This window comes from Ascaphus truei, chromosome 1, assembly GCF_040206685.1.
Source record: "Ascaphus truei isolate aAscTru1 chromosome 1, aAscTru1.hap1, whole genome shotgun sequence".
Taxonomy (NCBI): domain Eukaryota; kingdom Metazoa; phylum Chordata; class Amphibia; order Anura; family Ascaphidae; genus Ascaphus; species Ascaphus truei.
The window spans coordinates 400,074,730-400,092,076 of record NC_134483.1 but is presented as its reverse complement, the minus strand read 5'-3'; the positions used below and the strand labels follow the sequence as shown (position 1 = coordinate 400,092,076).

Here is a 17,347-nt window from a genome sequence, read left to right as displayed (position 1 = left end):
GATGGGGTGGATCATGGGGGTAGTTGCCCCAGGGAGGGTGAATAGGCCTGCTGGGTGGGATAGTGTGGTGGAGGGTTAACCCCTTAATTACCATAGTGGCTAAGTTAATTAAGGATTTACTGGCTACTGCAGTGTTACTGTAAATGTTGGTGCCACTGAAGACGAGTATGGCCTCCATCCTGGCAGAGGTAAGTACAATTTTGTATTTAATATAGGGTGGCTGGCTATTGATTGTTTCTGAATGGGCAAAAGTGCTATTAACCAGATCTGGCTAATAGGGCTCTTGCCGTTTACTGTGTGTGGTGTGTGGCGGTGGTGGAGGGGGGAGTTGTTGGGGGTTGTTGAAGGAAGAGGCGTGAGTAGTAGGGTGCCCATTGGTTATCAATGTGGCTATCTGTGCCTCCATTGAGGGCATAGATAGTCCCAGCGACAATAAGTGGATTAAATGGCTAGTTTTTTTTTTTATAGTATTGTATTTGCTATTCTGGTTTATTGTAATGTGCAGTATTGTATATTTGAATGGGCAAAAGCGCTATTAGCCATATCTGGCAATAGGGCTTCTGCACATTTCTGATTGATGGTGGTGGGGGGTTGTTGGAGCTAGAGGGGGTGGTGAAGGGAGTACAAGAACATTCTTTTAAAATTTTATGACTTCAGCATTTTTCTCTATAGGACTAAAGGTAAGATAGAGCACAACGTTTAACCTGCCCTCTACTATAAAACTGACCTTTTACTTGGTGTGGTGATAGACTTTTCTTCTTTTCTTTTTACTTTTACTTCTGTCAGCCAAAACACTTCACTAAAGAACCCCTCTTTTAACCTCAGATACTGTATATGAAAGTGAAAAAGTGAATGAACTGCAGGATTTATGCATCACATTACACCTAAAAAAGGGCTAATGAACAAATATGAATCTGCATAAATAAATAAAAAGGGTTGGGCATTGGGAGTTTTCTGTTGTTTTTGCATGTTTAGTAGAAACCCAAGGGCACAAATCAAGGGTTCTCCTGTCCCCAAGTATACATTCCTATTTTTCTATGGTCTTACTGATTTACATGATAAATCCTCTAAAAATATAGGAATCTTTTAAATAATCTACTTTTGCACTGCAGCCTGTAGGTGTTTAGAAAGTCAGATTCCAGTCAGGAACTCACAATGTGGTGTTCTTCCACTGTTTTAGATATTAAGGCAACTAGAAAACTCATTGTACAGTAAATAAACGTAAATACACCATACTAATGTTCAGGGAATATTTTATTATTAACAGTAATGCTGCTAAAAATAAAACATTAAGAAATGACAAAAATATTTAAATGGCCTAAAAATCAAAAAAAAAACGTAAAGGTGTAGTTCCTACCTTGTAATAAGTGCACTTTTCAGGTGAAGGGTTTTCTGATACACCTGTACTTTATGCCTCATTATTCACCTAGTGTACTGTATGCTTTTATCAGGTCATACAACACACCTCCTCATTAAACACATACAAAATGGCAGCCTTCTTATTTCTTATGTATTATTCTATTTAGTGTGACAACTAAAAGGTGGATAAATAATAGACTTACATTCAAGGATTGGATCATGATAATAAAATTGAGGTTAAATGGCAATTATATTGCTATTTTATGGGTTTGTTACAATTGTTTGTTATTAGTGTGTACAGTCACATGAAAACAGTTTATATACGCTACTTTTTTTCCCCGCCAATAGCTGACGAATACGTATCAACAGGAAAACCGTTTGCATGGTTTCATTAAAAGTTAAACAGGATTAGAATAATGGTAAATGTTTATACCATATAGGTTATCAAGGCTGTTTGCTCAAATATTCTGTATTGGAAAGACAATGGAGAAACATATCAAAAGCTAGACCAAATCAAAGATTTATTTGTATTTTATAAAAATGATATCACATTCTTCTTCAAACAACCAATATTAAGTTAATATTACAATTTAGAGGGATTTGTGAGTAGCAGCTCAGTACCAATATATTCTTTGTATACGCCATTTCACTCTTCCAATTTAAAAACCCAGATTACTTCACTGTTTAGCACCATATACAAATATTTACCTCTTCCTTTTTAACCATAATTCAACTGGGTTTTATAACACAAGTTACAATAATAAAGAACTACACAAAAAAAAAGTTCATCTATGTTTCAATAAAAAGACAGAACATTAAATAACCTAGGTAAAAAGAGATACATTTAACACAGTTAGAAAAGCAAATAGATATAATGTCAAAAGTGTATAAAATGTACAAAAGTAAAACAACAAAAAAATGAAAACAATAAAATGCAACAGCCTTTCAGTGGGATTAAGGCACCTATCTGTTTACATGTGTGTTCTAATGATCGTGGTATTGGTCCAATTGGGTTGAATATTGGAAAGAAAGCTCAAATGACAGAGACTACATGATGCTTTGAAAATATAATCTCACTTTTTCTTACTCATACGTAACAGAGTGTTACTTCTCCCACAATAGCATACAAATATGCTTACTGTATATGATGCAAACACTTTTAATTTGGATTTCATAGCTGATCGAGATCATAGTATAGCTTCCATGATGTTGTCATGTGCTGCTGTAGGTAACGACTATAGCAGCTCTCAATGGAAGCCATCCAGCAGAGATTATTATTTAGGAGGGCCATTGCTGTTCTCTATTCTTGCAGGGTTTCATCCATTGTAATATTAAAGGCAAGTCAGAAAAAAATCATCTGACTGATGTCCTTTCAATTATGCAGTGTCTGGACTTCAAACCAACAAAGCTTTGACCCGATATATTTTCAGATCTAGGTATCTAGAGTCTCCTCTCATGATGACATCACTTTGCTGCACATCTGCAAGGTCAGTAGTCCAAAGTAGGACATCCATGATTACAGTGTAGTAGAATGCTATCCCCTCAAGAAATAGCAATAAATTGTATGTGCTTTAAATGATAGATGCATCCAGTCATTAATTTATCCTTCAGTGTTACCCTTGCACATACAGGCACACTCTTCATGGTGTTCCAAAGGCACATCTGTCAAAGATTTTTGCAGTCCTTTTACACCGCTCCTCTGTTTAAGCTGCAAAACCTAAAACAGGAGAATTAAAACAACATTTTAAATATTATTTCTTAGCAGAAATCTAAGTGATGAATATCGCATAATAACATGTATTCCTTTATTTGATTTCAGTAAATATAAGATATGATTATTTTTATTTTGGTGTTTACCATTCATCAGTATGTTCCACAATGAAGACATGTTTTACCACTTCAATATATCTACTATAAAATAAAAATAGTGCAATCTAAAACACTTTAGCAGGCCAAAACTTCTCCCTTTTTGAAGGAATGTGGACAAATGTTTTTCCATGACATATCAGCAATTCCCCTTAAAGCGTAAATGCTACTTGATTTTGTTTTATTTTACATTATTTGAATCAGATGATCTCTTTCTTCAGGACACATGTTATAATAGTTGACCCCTTCAAGAGTGCCCTCTGCTACCTTTAGGACTGTAACAACTTGTAAAATCACATGGTTACAACAGAAATAACCATTTGGTGGAACTCAACCCTGTTCATGCTAGAGTGGCTCTATGTGCAGCACAAAGCAGTGAGAGACAATGTTGGCATCATCAGGGAGAAGAGAGTGCAAGAATTGATGGAGGAGGAAAGGCAAAGTGAGGTGGACAGTAAAGGGCTATGGTCAGACTCATCACAATAAAAAGAAGGATGGTAGTGACCAGTGACCGCTAAAAGAAGAGAAGCATTACTAGGAAGTAGTTAGCATAGGGATACTCAAAGTAGTAGTAGCAGATGCAGTTATGCATCTACTTCAAGTGGTACTTCATCACCAAGCCGAGGCACGGGGAAAGGGTGTGACGGTGGTCATGGTATTGTTACTAGTAGCCAAAGTACTGTCGTTTTCTCTGGGACTTGTTGTCATAGTGCATGAGGTCACAAACAGTCTGAATTGATACGTAGGATAAGGTGAAAGCAAGGGCAACTAACACTGTAGAGACATATGTGAGACAATGTATCTCTATTCCAACTCTTACCCTCTAAATTACTGGATGGGGAAAAAAAAGAAAGTTGGCCTGAGTTGGCATATCCACCAGCCAGCGAGCCACACATGAGTGTTCAGCACAGCTGGATCCATCATAATAAATCATAAACCAATCAGTTTAGTAGAAATGTGGAAGGGTTTTCATAAATTCAAATTAATAAGTATTTTATAATTTCCCAAGGATTTGTTATGTTCTGTTTCTCTCCATGCCATCATTTTCTGAGGAGGAAGCAGATTAATTCCCAATTATGTAGAATTGTTGTTTCTGAGTTGGTTCCAAATTCAATTACAATTTACTGCTATAGTAGCTGTGTGCTGAACTGACGATCTGAGCTGCCACTAATGCAATGCCACCCATGGCATATCACCACCACCATCAGCACCCACTACTGTCTATCAGCAACAGCATTATCATCAGAAATGCCAGTTTACCAGTGATATAATTTAATATTTTAGTTCTTTTTTTACCATTTTGTGAAGCCCAAACAAGCACTCATACACAATGCTGAGCACAGACATAACATCCCTATTGGTACACAGCTTGTTCTATGTTTGTCTTATATGTTTCATCTCTGATATATGGGTATGAGGAAGAGCCCAAGGAATGTGTATAAAAAAATGAGGTGCATTTAAAAAGAATGTACCCTAATAGTAGTAACCATCTGAGACTTGTGAGCAAACGTATACCAACATAATCTACTGTATGTTCTGTATACTACATGTAACACATTTGGAAGTCTGGGACTGAAATTGAGAGTCTGACTGAAAGCTGAGCTCAGCTGACCAATGTAACTGTGCTACCTGTATGAGTGCCCATAACCAAACCCAATGTCCACCCTTTATGCCCTAAACACCACCAACAGTAATACCCCCTGAAAAATTGTGGAAGCAAATGAATGCCAACATAACTGAAATATACAGTAAACGCAGCAAATCTAGGAGTGAGAGAGAGAGCTAACTGACATGCATAGCTGAGCTCAGCTGACCAGTGTAACAGTGCCATAATGCCACAGCACAGCTGTGCACCCCTGTTCTCTAAATACTGCCACCACTACCAGTAGTACCACCTGAGATTTTCGAGGAAACGTATAACAATATAACCTTCATATATACGTGACATGTTTGGAACTGGGAGTAAAAGCCTGGCAGTCAGACAAAGCTGATCCCAGCTGGCCAGTGCCAACATATCAGTATATGAAGTAATGGGTGCTCTAACAGTCCAGAGAGATTAAGTAATGTTCATCAATGTTTAGGGAAACACATATAGCTCATTTGTGGAGAGGGAGAACTACTGGGTGAGTTAGTATAACACTAGAAGCATCAAAATCCGGAAGGCAACAGAATAAATGTAAAATTACATTAGGCTGTGCCTCATTGGAAAGAGCTATATATTGAGAGCTAAAGACTCACCCCAGTTTGTAGCAATAGCGATGATCCATAATAATAGAGTGTCAGAAGATCTTACCCCACTCCTAGAGCATGTAGTGATCCAGATGGCGTGTCCAGCTGCTTGTAGAGTAGAAGTAATCCAAAAAAGATGCAAATGAATGCACAAAGCAGCGCACAGCCCAGGGACACAGGTGTATAAAAGTAAAAAAATATTTATTGTCAGTCAGACATGACAAACAAGGAGGTAAACAACCTCCAACGCGTTTCACACAACAAGGTGCTTTATCAAGGAGTATGGTACAACACACTGAGCCCTCTTTTTATACACTGCAATGATTATTTCGATTTCGCGCCAAAAAATGCCTCTAAATGACGTCATCATCATGTGCTAACAAGCCTCTATGAATATACACATCCATGATCATCTGTGAGTACCTCCCTAGTGACGCCCCCAGTGACGTCACAGCCAATCACTCCCGAGGCTGATGGACAACAAGGGAGACACCCCCCCCCCCCCACAGACGGAGACTAGCCACACTGATCGTGCGTTCCAATCCCCTCTGACCTCAATGGGAGGGGATTGGAACGCACGATCAGTATGTGGCTAGTCTCCGTTGGTGGGGGGGAGGGGGGTGTCTCCCTTGCTGTCCATCAGCCTCGGGAGTGATTGGCTGTGACATCACTGGGGGCGTCACTAGGGAGGTACTCACAGACGATCATGGATGTGTATATTCATAGCGGCTTGTTAGCACATGATGATGACGTCATTTAGAGGCTTTTTTTGCGTGAAATCCAATTAATCATTGCAGTGTATTAAAAGAGGGCTCAGTGTGTTGTACCATACTCCTTGATAAAGCACCTTGTTGTGTGAAATGCATTGGAGGTTGTTTACCTCCTTGTTTGTCATGTCTGACTGACAATAAATATTTTTTTACTTTTATACACCTGTGTCCCTGGGCAGTGCACTGCTTTGTGCATTCATTTGCATCTTTTTTGGATCAGTGCCAACATACCACCTGTTCTAATACACTTGACAACTAACACTGGTGTCCATCCCTGGGCCCTATATACGACCACCTGAGACTTGCCTCAATTGTCTATCAAATGGGTCCTCCCACTAATATCAAAGATCAGGATGCATGTCAGACAGATTTCAGGCAAATGGCAAATAATGCCACAATACTGTACCAGCTGTTACATGTCCCATTTATTATCCTATGAATAACAAGAATGATGGAATATACTATGCAATATGTGGTTATATGGTCTGAGGGATGGACACCTTTGTTGTTGGTGGGTAGCACGTGGCAAGCTTAGTTCAGTTTTCCTTTTAAGCACACAATACATGATGGTGACTAAGAGCATGAAAACTGACTATTGTACCATGCACAAGTACCACCAGGTTGCCTATTGCTATTATCAAATGTGTCAAACGTTTTAGGGTATAGGTAAAGGCAAGAACACAATAATTATATCCAATGCCTTTCATAGCAGACGCTACTTCCTCAGAGAATTGTATGGTACTGGTAGTGTGTACTATTTAAACCCCTCTGCAAGCAGGGATTGGTTGAAAATACAGTTGCAATTAATACAGAAATATTACATATAATTAATTGTTTAATACAAACACATAAAAAAACATCCAAAATAACAGATTTTAGTCCTAATAAGGAAAAAGGGAAACACAAATTGGCAGTAAATGACTTAATAAAGAAATATAACCATAGATGTAAGCTATTATGAATATCCAATGAGCCTAAAATGAGGAGAGGAGCAGATCTGATAGGACACAAAGGGACTGCCAATCTTTGTTTCCTTTTTCCTTTTTAGGACTAATATTTGTTATTTTTGATGTTTTTTAATATACATTTTTAAAATATGTTTGTATTAAACAATTAATTATATGCAATATTACTTTATTAATTGTACCGGTATTTCCAACCAATGCCTTCTTGCAGAGGGGTTTAAATAGTACACACTACCAGTACCCTACTATCCCTGAGAAAGTAGCATCCGCTACGAAACCGATTGCATATAGCTATTGTGTCCTAATTTTTGCCTTTACCTACAGTATAAAACTTTTGACACATTTGATAATAGCAATAGGCAACCTGGTTGTACTTGTGCATGATACAATAGTCAGGTTTCATGTTCTATTGTGTACTTGCCTTTACCTAAACAATAAAACTTTTATGGTATGAAGGCTTACTAGTGAACTTTTCAATCTAACTCCTGCTCGGAATTGGCTGGACTTGGGCGGTGATGTCATTCGTGAGCAGTCCAGACCAGGACGCGTCCCAATCGAAAGTGTGATTCCATCTACATTCGCCCGGTTGAGTGGAGCAAGAGGGTGCGCACTCCTGGGACCAGAAGCTACCCTCACCAGCCAAACTTACTGGGTACTTGTGCGAGGGTCCATCTGGATTGGAGATCACTTTTTAACAATTTTTATACCACACTGTCTATATTGAATATTTATGCTGTACGTGCATTCATTACCACTTTTTATACCACTTAAATATTTTTGACACTACACAATGACAGTTTGTGCTTTTCTCTTTTTTCCTTATCCCAGATTTTGATGTTTGAGCCATCTACTTGATCAGCAGCAACTCTCTACCTTTAAGGGAAGTTCCTTGAATCTTTTGCACATTCACCAATACAGCGTTTGACAGTTTTTGTTGTTATTTTTAAAGTGCTCCATGCATTTTCAATCACCCTGTAACACTTCACTTTGTAATTTTCAGCGCATCACTTTTGTTTTCACTTTAAGTCATGTATGTATCATTGCTCTGGAAGTTTTATAGAAAGAAAAGGATTAAAATACCTCGTGGTACTTTTTGGTGACTTTGGTTGGGGTGCATTGGCAGTCGTTGCAATGATGATTGCAACAGGCACAATTTCCTCCACAGCGCTTCACCAGGAGACAACTTGGCCAGAAAATAGTATCCGTTCGTTTCAGTTCCTCCCTCAAAGACACTGAAAAGTTACGTGGCGTACAGCTGTACAATCTCACTTCTTCTTTGAGCAGGCTCAAATCTCCAACTGTGCAGGATAAGACAAACATAAGAAGTCGCTGTTTTACGAGCTCTTTTGTGCACACAAAAAATACATGTTAGCATTATTTTCATTGATTTATTTTTACAAAACAGTTTCTCTGTGGTCCACAAACCACACCAGGGTTAATAGATGTAGCCAAAGTCATGGCAACCATTATCATGCAGCAAGGCTCTAAATTGCAGAATTTGGGGAACGCAAATTAATGAATTGCAAAAAGCACCAAAAAAGTCAAATTCCCACCAGCAGAAACTTGATTTTGTGCCAGAATGGGTACAATAATGTTGTCTACATCTGTAGGAATAAGAGAATGCATTTGTACACAGGTGAATGTACAATGCAGCTATAATAATTGCTTGATCTTGTATAGCACTGCAATTTTATGTAACGCTTTACAGAGACATTTTGTTGACACAGTCCCTGCCCTGTAGAGATTACAATCTATGCTTTTTGTGGTGCCTGAGGCACAAGGAGATAAAGTGACTTGGGCAAGGTCACAAGGAGGTGACACCAGGAATTGAACCAGGTTCTACAGCATCAAACTCAGTGCTAGTCAGTGTCTTTACTCACTGAGCTGCTTCTTCTCCCGCAGGCACATGAAAAGGATATTCATTGGTTGGCCCACCTATCTGGTCTGGCTTAAGACCATGAGGGGAATCTTTAGAAAAACTGGAATAACATTTGATAGTCCAGAGAAATGAAGTGAAAAACAGTGCAGTAAAATACAGTACAATGATACAATAAGTAAGATTTATCTATTTACAGAAATGCACGGTTTACAGGATTAATGTCTTGGCCACTGAAAAATTCCATTATTAAAATAACTTACCATTGCTATTTTTTGCAAATTGCGTCATACCATGTATGTATTAAAAATGATATATTTATTTGACAATAAATGTCTGATTTGTGAAGTAAGAAGCATATTTTTAATAATAGATTTTTGGATAAAATGAGTAATATACTTTTTCAGACTAGTGGGCTAAGATGAGCTGTGATACTTGGACCAAACTGCAATGAATAAAAGGAATGTACACATTTAGTGGCTTCATAATGGCACCCTTGATTCTTTGCACAACTTCTTGTATGCTTTACTTTTCTCGAACATGCTAAAACTCGCTTTCACTCAGCAAGATTTTATATGTTGCATATTTTACTCTTTGTGGTTGGTTCTATTTATCAATTAAGTTTAAATGATTGGTATGACAATAAATACAGCAATCTGAATTAAATCAGCACCCTGTTTAATAATCACACATTCCACAAAAAACCCTTCTGGGGAAAAACAAAGAAGTACACATTTGGAAAACAATATTAAGTACAATTAACATTTTCATCAATAACGCAGAACAAGGTGGTAACTTGTAATACGTGTCCCAGCAGTGTTACATTCTTTTAGCTAGACCCACAGTTCTTTTGAGGTAGAGTGAAGATTAACTATCTGTTCATATGTTATTATTACTTATGATAACAAGTAATTTGATAGGTAATGCTGAATTACTACAATGATTTAAAGATTTTGTTCAATTGCCCCAGGCATGTATTGCATCATATACAGTATCTGTGATAACTGCTTGTTGGAATATAGTTTCACAGTCCAGGGGGAGCATACATGGAAAGGAAGACAACAACACAAAACAATCTAAGTGCAGGTGTTAGGGATATAATGTATGGAAACATTATTCCAATGGGAGTAGGGTCTCTCACAGTAAGTGATAGCCCATTTTGGATTGAGTCATTGGACCCAGGGAGCAGCAGTGGACGTCCGCCACGTGGTTTCTCCTATTAAACAAGGACTGTTGGACTTTCACCCACTTTATGACCCAGGGTGGTCCCAATGCCCAAAACCTACCTATGTTTGTAAGTGCTACTAATTTTTAATAATTTATGTTTATAAAACAACCTGCACTATATTTTTTAGTGTCCTCTCTTCCATATCTGGGATATCTCCTCCTGGGATCTGCTATCTGAGTTGGTTACTGTAACAACTACAAGGCTTGAACTACTCGTATAAAAAGTGAGTAGGATTACATCAGTATAATGGCTAGGAAATAATTCCTCTATTGTGTTTTTTGTTTGTCTTTTCAATATATACCTGGATGTGAGTGCGCACCTGATTACCTGCCCCACTCTCTCACAGTAAGGCATTATTCCATGGCTACTCCACTCATGCTTTAAACTCACCCAACGGTTTCAAAATATTAAATCTGGATGAGTAAACTTATCATGTATACAATGCCAAAAATAATTGTGTGGAAAGAAAGAGGAAATGTTCTAGCAGGAAGTAATTTACTAAAAATGCATTTTGAAGCTACACAAGTCAGTCACTTCTGCCACCGCTGAGCCTTCAAAAACTTTTCCATGACCCACATGGAATTCTATTGGGAACAACATGGCACAGTAAGAATTGTCCCCATCATGATAATATCATGGAATACTATGTGTATTAATCCATCTGATGCTTCAGGGGTTAATGAAGGTACAATTTGGGTTTAATAATACAAGATATGGGGTTTGTGACTTGTCATGGGTCTATTCTGGGCTTCAAAAGGAACTTAAGTAGAGTTGGGAGTTAAAAGTCCAAAGTAATGTCTGTTAACTCCTCGGCCAGGCCTAGTGTTAAAATTAATATAATCTAGAGATAAGGACATATGTTTTGTCAGAGATTGGTTCTCTAACATAAACAAAAGGTTTTTAGAAGCATCCCTGGAAGAGGTTTATGGATTGCCAGGGTGTGTGACTATCCTATACCATCCCAAAGATATGAACCATGGAATCAGGGACTTGACATTGATGCTGAAGTATACAATTTTGATATTTGTATTTGTTACCTGTTAGACGAATGCAATGAGACCAGATATGGGAGGTCTGGCAGGTACAGGGGGACATATATCCATTTGTCACTCATGCTTAGTCTCGTTGCGTCCGCCATGAGCCCCTGAATGTATTGATGCAGCTCACATGTGTGTAAGTATTACAGAAGAAAAGTTATGAGTATGTTTGAATACTGAGGGTAAAGTTCAAATTTAGTTTTTGTCATAAAACTGTAAATCTCACAGCTGATTTATGACTGGGATGGATTTATGTTGTTTCAATAGGGAAAAATAGGATATAAATCTTAGCACAGATTATGATAATCAGAGGTGTGTTTGGACCAAATACTTGATTTCTCATCTTCCTATGCCAGTGACCTCTCTGGGAGAAAACCTACTGTATGACATTTGATAATATACTGTTTAGGAATTTCTATTTTATGTTTTATCCTGTTATTGTATGTTCTTGTAACCCCTTTTCTGTAATCTAAGCACTGTATTTTTATATATATTAAAATATAAAACATTTAATAAGTGATGCTTTGGGCTCTGAATGAACTTTTGCACGCTCTGGAGAGAGTATTTAAATATTCTGACACATTTTGCTACAACACATTTTTGTGTGTGAATAGTTTTTTCTATCATAGACAGGGACCTGAGACCCTGGCAGATTTATTAATTACATATTTTTGCATATCTTGGGTGGTGGTAGCATATAGATATGATTGCAATTGAGTAAGGGGTTAATATTAACTCATTGGAGGTACCTTTGCAGAGGAGAGAGGTTAGTTGGCTAGAGTAGCCATGTGTATTAACCCTGTTGCATATCTAAGTCACGTGCCCCAAGTTGTGCCATACATGATAGTCCCTTTCCGAGCTTTCTGGATACTCTTATTGTACTGTATTTCAACAACTGGATATCAAAACTTCCAGATAACTACTGTACATCTTAATATTTCTTCATACAGTACATTTGTATATATGACAAAGTACACAATTAGGTAACATCATATTATGCACCACCTCACACAATTAGTGTTTAAATGTGGTGAGTGAGTGAGATACTTCTTGACTTAAAATAATAACATCATTGTTCAATGAAAAAATGATTTGTCTATTTAAATGTTTGTTGAAGATTTACCCTGGAACCTTTTACTAAGAACCCTGAATAAATACCATGTTCATGCATGTAAATGTATAGAATGTATTATTTTAAAACATGCTCAAAGCACACTGCATTTGAAAGAATAAAAAAGAACTGTGTTGTTTCTTTATTTAAGATATTACTGTTTTGCTAAAACAATACATTAAGACGTGTAATCACACATTACCCCATGTTTAAATTTCAAAATACAGTAAGTAGAAAAAGTAGACAACGCTGCAGATTCTCTGCATTTCAAAAAGGTGATATTTTTGGGAATGTTCCAGAAAGATTAGCTGTTAAAGATGGATATAATGTAGGAAAATAATTAATCTCTGCTCTCAGTATTTTCCCTTGATAAACCTGGTTTTAAATGTCAACATTTTCTAAGGTGCTATTCATCATTTTTTTTCCAATGACGTGTTTTTTTCATTTTGCACTCTGCTTTAGAGTACATCTTCAAACAAATGCATACCATGTCAGGTTATTTAAGTACTGAACAAGGGAGGATTACCATTTCAAATACCACTCAGCAGTTCAATGTCAGTTTTAGTGGACATTTGAAAGCCTTTATGAATATAGAATAAATCTAAGCAGTCAGCTACCAGCATGTTTCGCTTATCAATATGTATTTCCTTTGCATGGTATAAATTGTGAGAATTGGAAAATTGATAATTGGTCTGGTAATTTAATTTGAGCAACTGTTCTTGAAATAGACCAATGTAAATATTGATTGACCAAAGTCTTTAATCCAACATTCTTCCTCTGTGTTATAAATGTTATAGAGTGAGAGAAATAACTAAATCTATAAAAATTAATACTGCCAGTAACAAGGTAAATTATTAATTGAAATACCAAAAACCCGCAGTGTAATATTTAAAGTTAAAGATGGGCAAAAACAGGGGTATTTTAAAATTGGAAAACGCAAATGACATCTTACATTAAAACGGATCCATTCACAAATCTGGATCAAACTACTCAATCTCATTAGCACAAGTTCGGCAGAAAAAAATATCAGAACTGGTTATCGTGAAAACAACCAATCTCTACTTAATCTTCTTGGCACAAGCTCTCCAGGAAAACCATCCTTTGATGCCATTGCAGTGACAGAGAGAGGGAGAAAATGTTATTTGATTAAATTCATACTTTACACAAGTCTTCCAGCTGCAAAACTGGGTCAAACAAGTTATAGTGGATTTAAGAAGGGGAAGAAAATCGAATTGCTTTCAGATAACTTGCCCTGAGTTACCCCAGTTTTGCCACTACAGTATGTATTGTGCCACAAATGTATTTGACAGTGGATACAGATAGCACCACTATCCACAGTGTGTAATCTATAAATACAAATGTGTGCAGCACCTTATTTATCAAAGACGTGGAATCCCATTGAACGCAATTGAAGTTTTTCCTTTGATAAATCTGAAGCAATTCTTTTGCACTGGTTTTGCCTCATTTATGTAGCTGGGAGACTTTAGTAAATAACTTCTTAACCTGTACTTGTGAGTAAAGTCAAGTAGGAACATCATTCCTGTTTGAATTAATAGATGTAAAAGATCACCAATCTTTACACTTTGTTGTACCCAGTTAAATCAGGCGTGATTATCCTCATACATTATATAAAGTGCCAAATAATAGCGAGGCCCAGGTGAGGTTTGAGATTTGTACAATTTGTGAGTTGTGATAGGGTATTTTGGCAAAGAGTGTGAACCCAGTAAAGCTCACAGGCCTCCATCTAATACAACATTATTGATGTTTACCAACAATCAGTTATGTGTAATTTTTCATCACACAGAGGTCAATGAGGGAAGCTTTGCATTTCAGGTGTTATTGAAACTAATTTCAAACTTTTTTTGAAAGTTCAACTGAAACAAAGACTAACCAAATTTGGTCACGTTGACACATTTCTTACACTGGATATATTCTTTCTTTTTTTTTTGTTAAAACATTTCTACAGTATTTTTTGAGCAGCGCTGTGTACCGCCAAGGAAGCAGAGTTCAAGCTGCTATCAGCTAAGTATTTTGCAGAGATTTGCGGTCACATTACGGAGTGTTTGGATGCCAGTTGTGAACTATTCCATTTATACAGCATCTCACTAGATATAGGGACTCCCGGTACAAGTTGACAGCGATGTTGGAGCTGTGCTGCTTGAAAGCAAGCAGCGTTCATATGGTAGTTCAGTTGCTCAGGGATTCACCTTAATTACTGTGCATCCTCACTTCTCTGATGAGGATTTTACTTATGTTATTTCTCTTGCGACTTTGGCTTACACGGTCTGCTATGCTATTATTCCGTTGTGGCATAGAGAATATCCATCTATACATGCATTGACATTGTGCTAGTAATTTAATTGTATGGGTGATTTCACTACTACCATCTGTGAGGTCGACATCTTGATTTGATTATATCTAGCAGGAGGATTTAACTGTGATTGCCACATTATAGTATCTACACCTCACAGTGTTGCGGATTTTCATCTGCTATTGTTAAGATACGAGTTGGCTGGAATTAGTAACATCAGCACTACGTGTTAGTTTTAATAATATTTTATTATCATTTTTAATTTTTTCACCTTGGTTTTGCAATATATGTATTCACTAAAAATTAAAAATTGTTATTGTGATGTGCACCAAAAATGTACCCTTTCTGAATGATCTTGTGACCCTGTCATGTCTTCATTCAATCTGTTATCATTATTAACTATTGTACATTGGTAGCACTCACTTATGTCATTAAATAGACACTGGTAAATAATATTATTTAAGATTGTTTAAAATTTAAGAGTGAGCGGTGTGTTATGTCTTGTGCTTTGTATCTTAATATACAACCTCAGTCATGGTTACCATAACAAATAAAGTAAAATGAATGGATAACATTTTGGATTGCTACAGTAATTAAGCTTTTTTTAAAAAAATATTATTATTGTTTTGTATTACATAATTTGCTTTTAAGAGACATAAAATATGCTCAGTTAACAAAATATCTTTAAAAAAAAAAGTGAAAATGAGGCCAATAATAATTGCTGATTACAAAAATACACCACACATACCTCTGGATTTTCTGCCATGGATGTAGGATTTCCCCAGTAATTGCCATGATGGTCTATACAAGTCTTCTATGTCCAAATGCCATCTTTCTGGTTCAAGGTATCTTATTACTTCTTCCACAGTCCCAAACCGAGCAACAGCCTCATTTAGCATATCTAAAGGCAACGCTGATGGGGGAAATACCGAAGGTCTTGCTGGTTCTGCTTGTTGCTGAAAACAAAGACATATTCTATTTGTAAAAAACAAAGTCATTTAAGCAACAACATACAGTACTATAACCAGTGTTTTAGCAGATCAAATGCATTATTTCCTAATAGGTACCAAAAAATGAATCTCATATTGTAGGTAGTTGATTTCTGTGAATGATGTTGGTGGTCAAAAATAGTTTTCAACCTGTAGTCTAATTTCCTTTGCTCTGTACAATACATTTTACTATTTTATTTCTATGAAAAGCTATTTTTGCTGCCTTATACTATCCTGAGCTTATGAATGAAATGTCAGAAATAATTGGGCCAAAATACACTGGAAATATTTGACAGAAAACGATTACTTATCTCTAGGCAATTACATGCCAGGAATCATCGAAACCATGAAGCTTCGAAACCTACTGTACAGTACTTCTTCCTCTTACAGAGTAAGCAGATTTTTGGTAATAATAAATGTATCTATTACTTTGATTTGCTTTAAATTACGATACACAATGTATTTTTAATTGAATACCAGACAATAAAATTGACTGAGAAATACAATTATATTAAAATGTATAGTTATATAATTTAGAATTTTTCTAATGCCATAAAATAGTCATTGTTTAGATAATATTTTTTATAATTACTAATACAGAATAAAAATGTGAAGACTATTCAAGCAACACATGTTGTGTTACTAAAATGATATTGAAATGACTTTCATTATTTAAATTAATGAGGCAAATCTGGCAAACTGAGCCAGCTGAGGACAGTAAATCACATTTTAATCAATCTCAGCCTTGTTCCTTCCCAATAACTGTTGTTTCAAGCCCCTTCACTAATTTGTTTATATAACACTCAAACTCTCATTCACAGTGCCTTACAGTAGATTCACTTGCATCATATTATCGTGATATGCTAATCAGCGTTATCATTTTGTCATTTAATAAGAAATACAAATCCATCTTCTGGGGAATTAAAAAAATAAAACCTACAGTTATACAAACTATATGAATTATTTGTATATTGGTATCATTTTCACTTCGGTATATGAACTGACATTGGCGTGCCTTTACTACCAAAAGTTCCAGTTTATGAACTATTGTACATGTTTGCTCCCAAAATCTAAATATACATACTATATACAATATTCCACGCATGCTGATTTCAGAATAAATCTGACAATTCCTATTATGCGAAGCTAGTCATTTCCATCTTTTTTCCACTAGCTCTTGTTTCCCATTGTATCTTTCCTCCATTGATCAAAAACACTTTCAACTGACCCTCAGATCTGCCTACGAGGTAATATAGTAGTTGATATGTTTGATTGCATTCATTGGATCAAATCCCCAGATCATTTTCTTTTTAGCTTATCAAGGGGAAGATTCCTTAAGGTTCGTTGCAGGTTAACTCACCCGATCTTGCATTAAATACATTGACTTGAATGGCAGTTAATGCCATTCAGAGGCATTAACCCACAACAGACCTCAGTAGATCTCCCCCTATGGCATTTACTTCCAAAACAAGTAATGGAATAGGTATGTAAAAGTAATTATTCCATAGACAATGAACATCATACATCTTATACACAAAATACCAAGACACAGTTGTGGATGAAAATGGCCATTGCAATTTGTAGAATTTCCCACATAAATTAAGTT

The 17,347-nt window shown here is 36.5% G+C and overlaps 1 protein-coding gene across 1 annotated transcript in view; it reads right to left on the bottom strand.

Moving 5' to 3' along the window:
- Positions 1-1,863: 1,863 nt before the first annotated feature.
- The window catches only part of PDGFC (platelet derived growth factor C), a 375,277-nt gene continuing 359,793 nt past the window's right edge, over positions 1,864-17,347 (bottom strand). The window contains exons 4-6 of the mRNA XM_075612664.1: positions 15,501-15,708; positions 8,270-8,487; positions 1,864-3,076 (exon numbers count right to left, since the gene is read on the bottom strand). Of these exons, the coding sequence (XP_075468779.1) occupies positions 2,960-3,076; positions 8,270-8,487; positions 15,501-15,708 (543 nt within the window). The 3' untranslated portion in view covers positions 1,864-2,959. The remainder of the gene's footprint in view (positions 3,077-8,269; positions 8,488-15,500; positions 15,709-17,347) is intronic.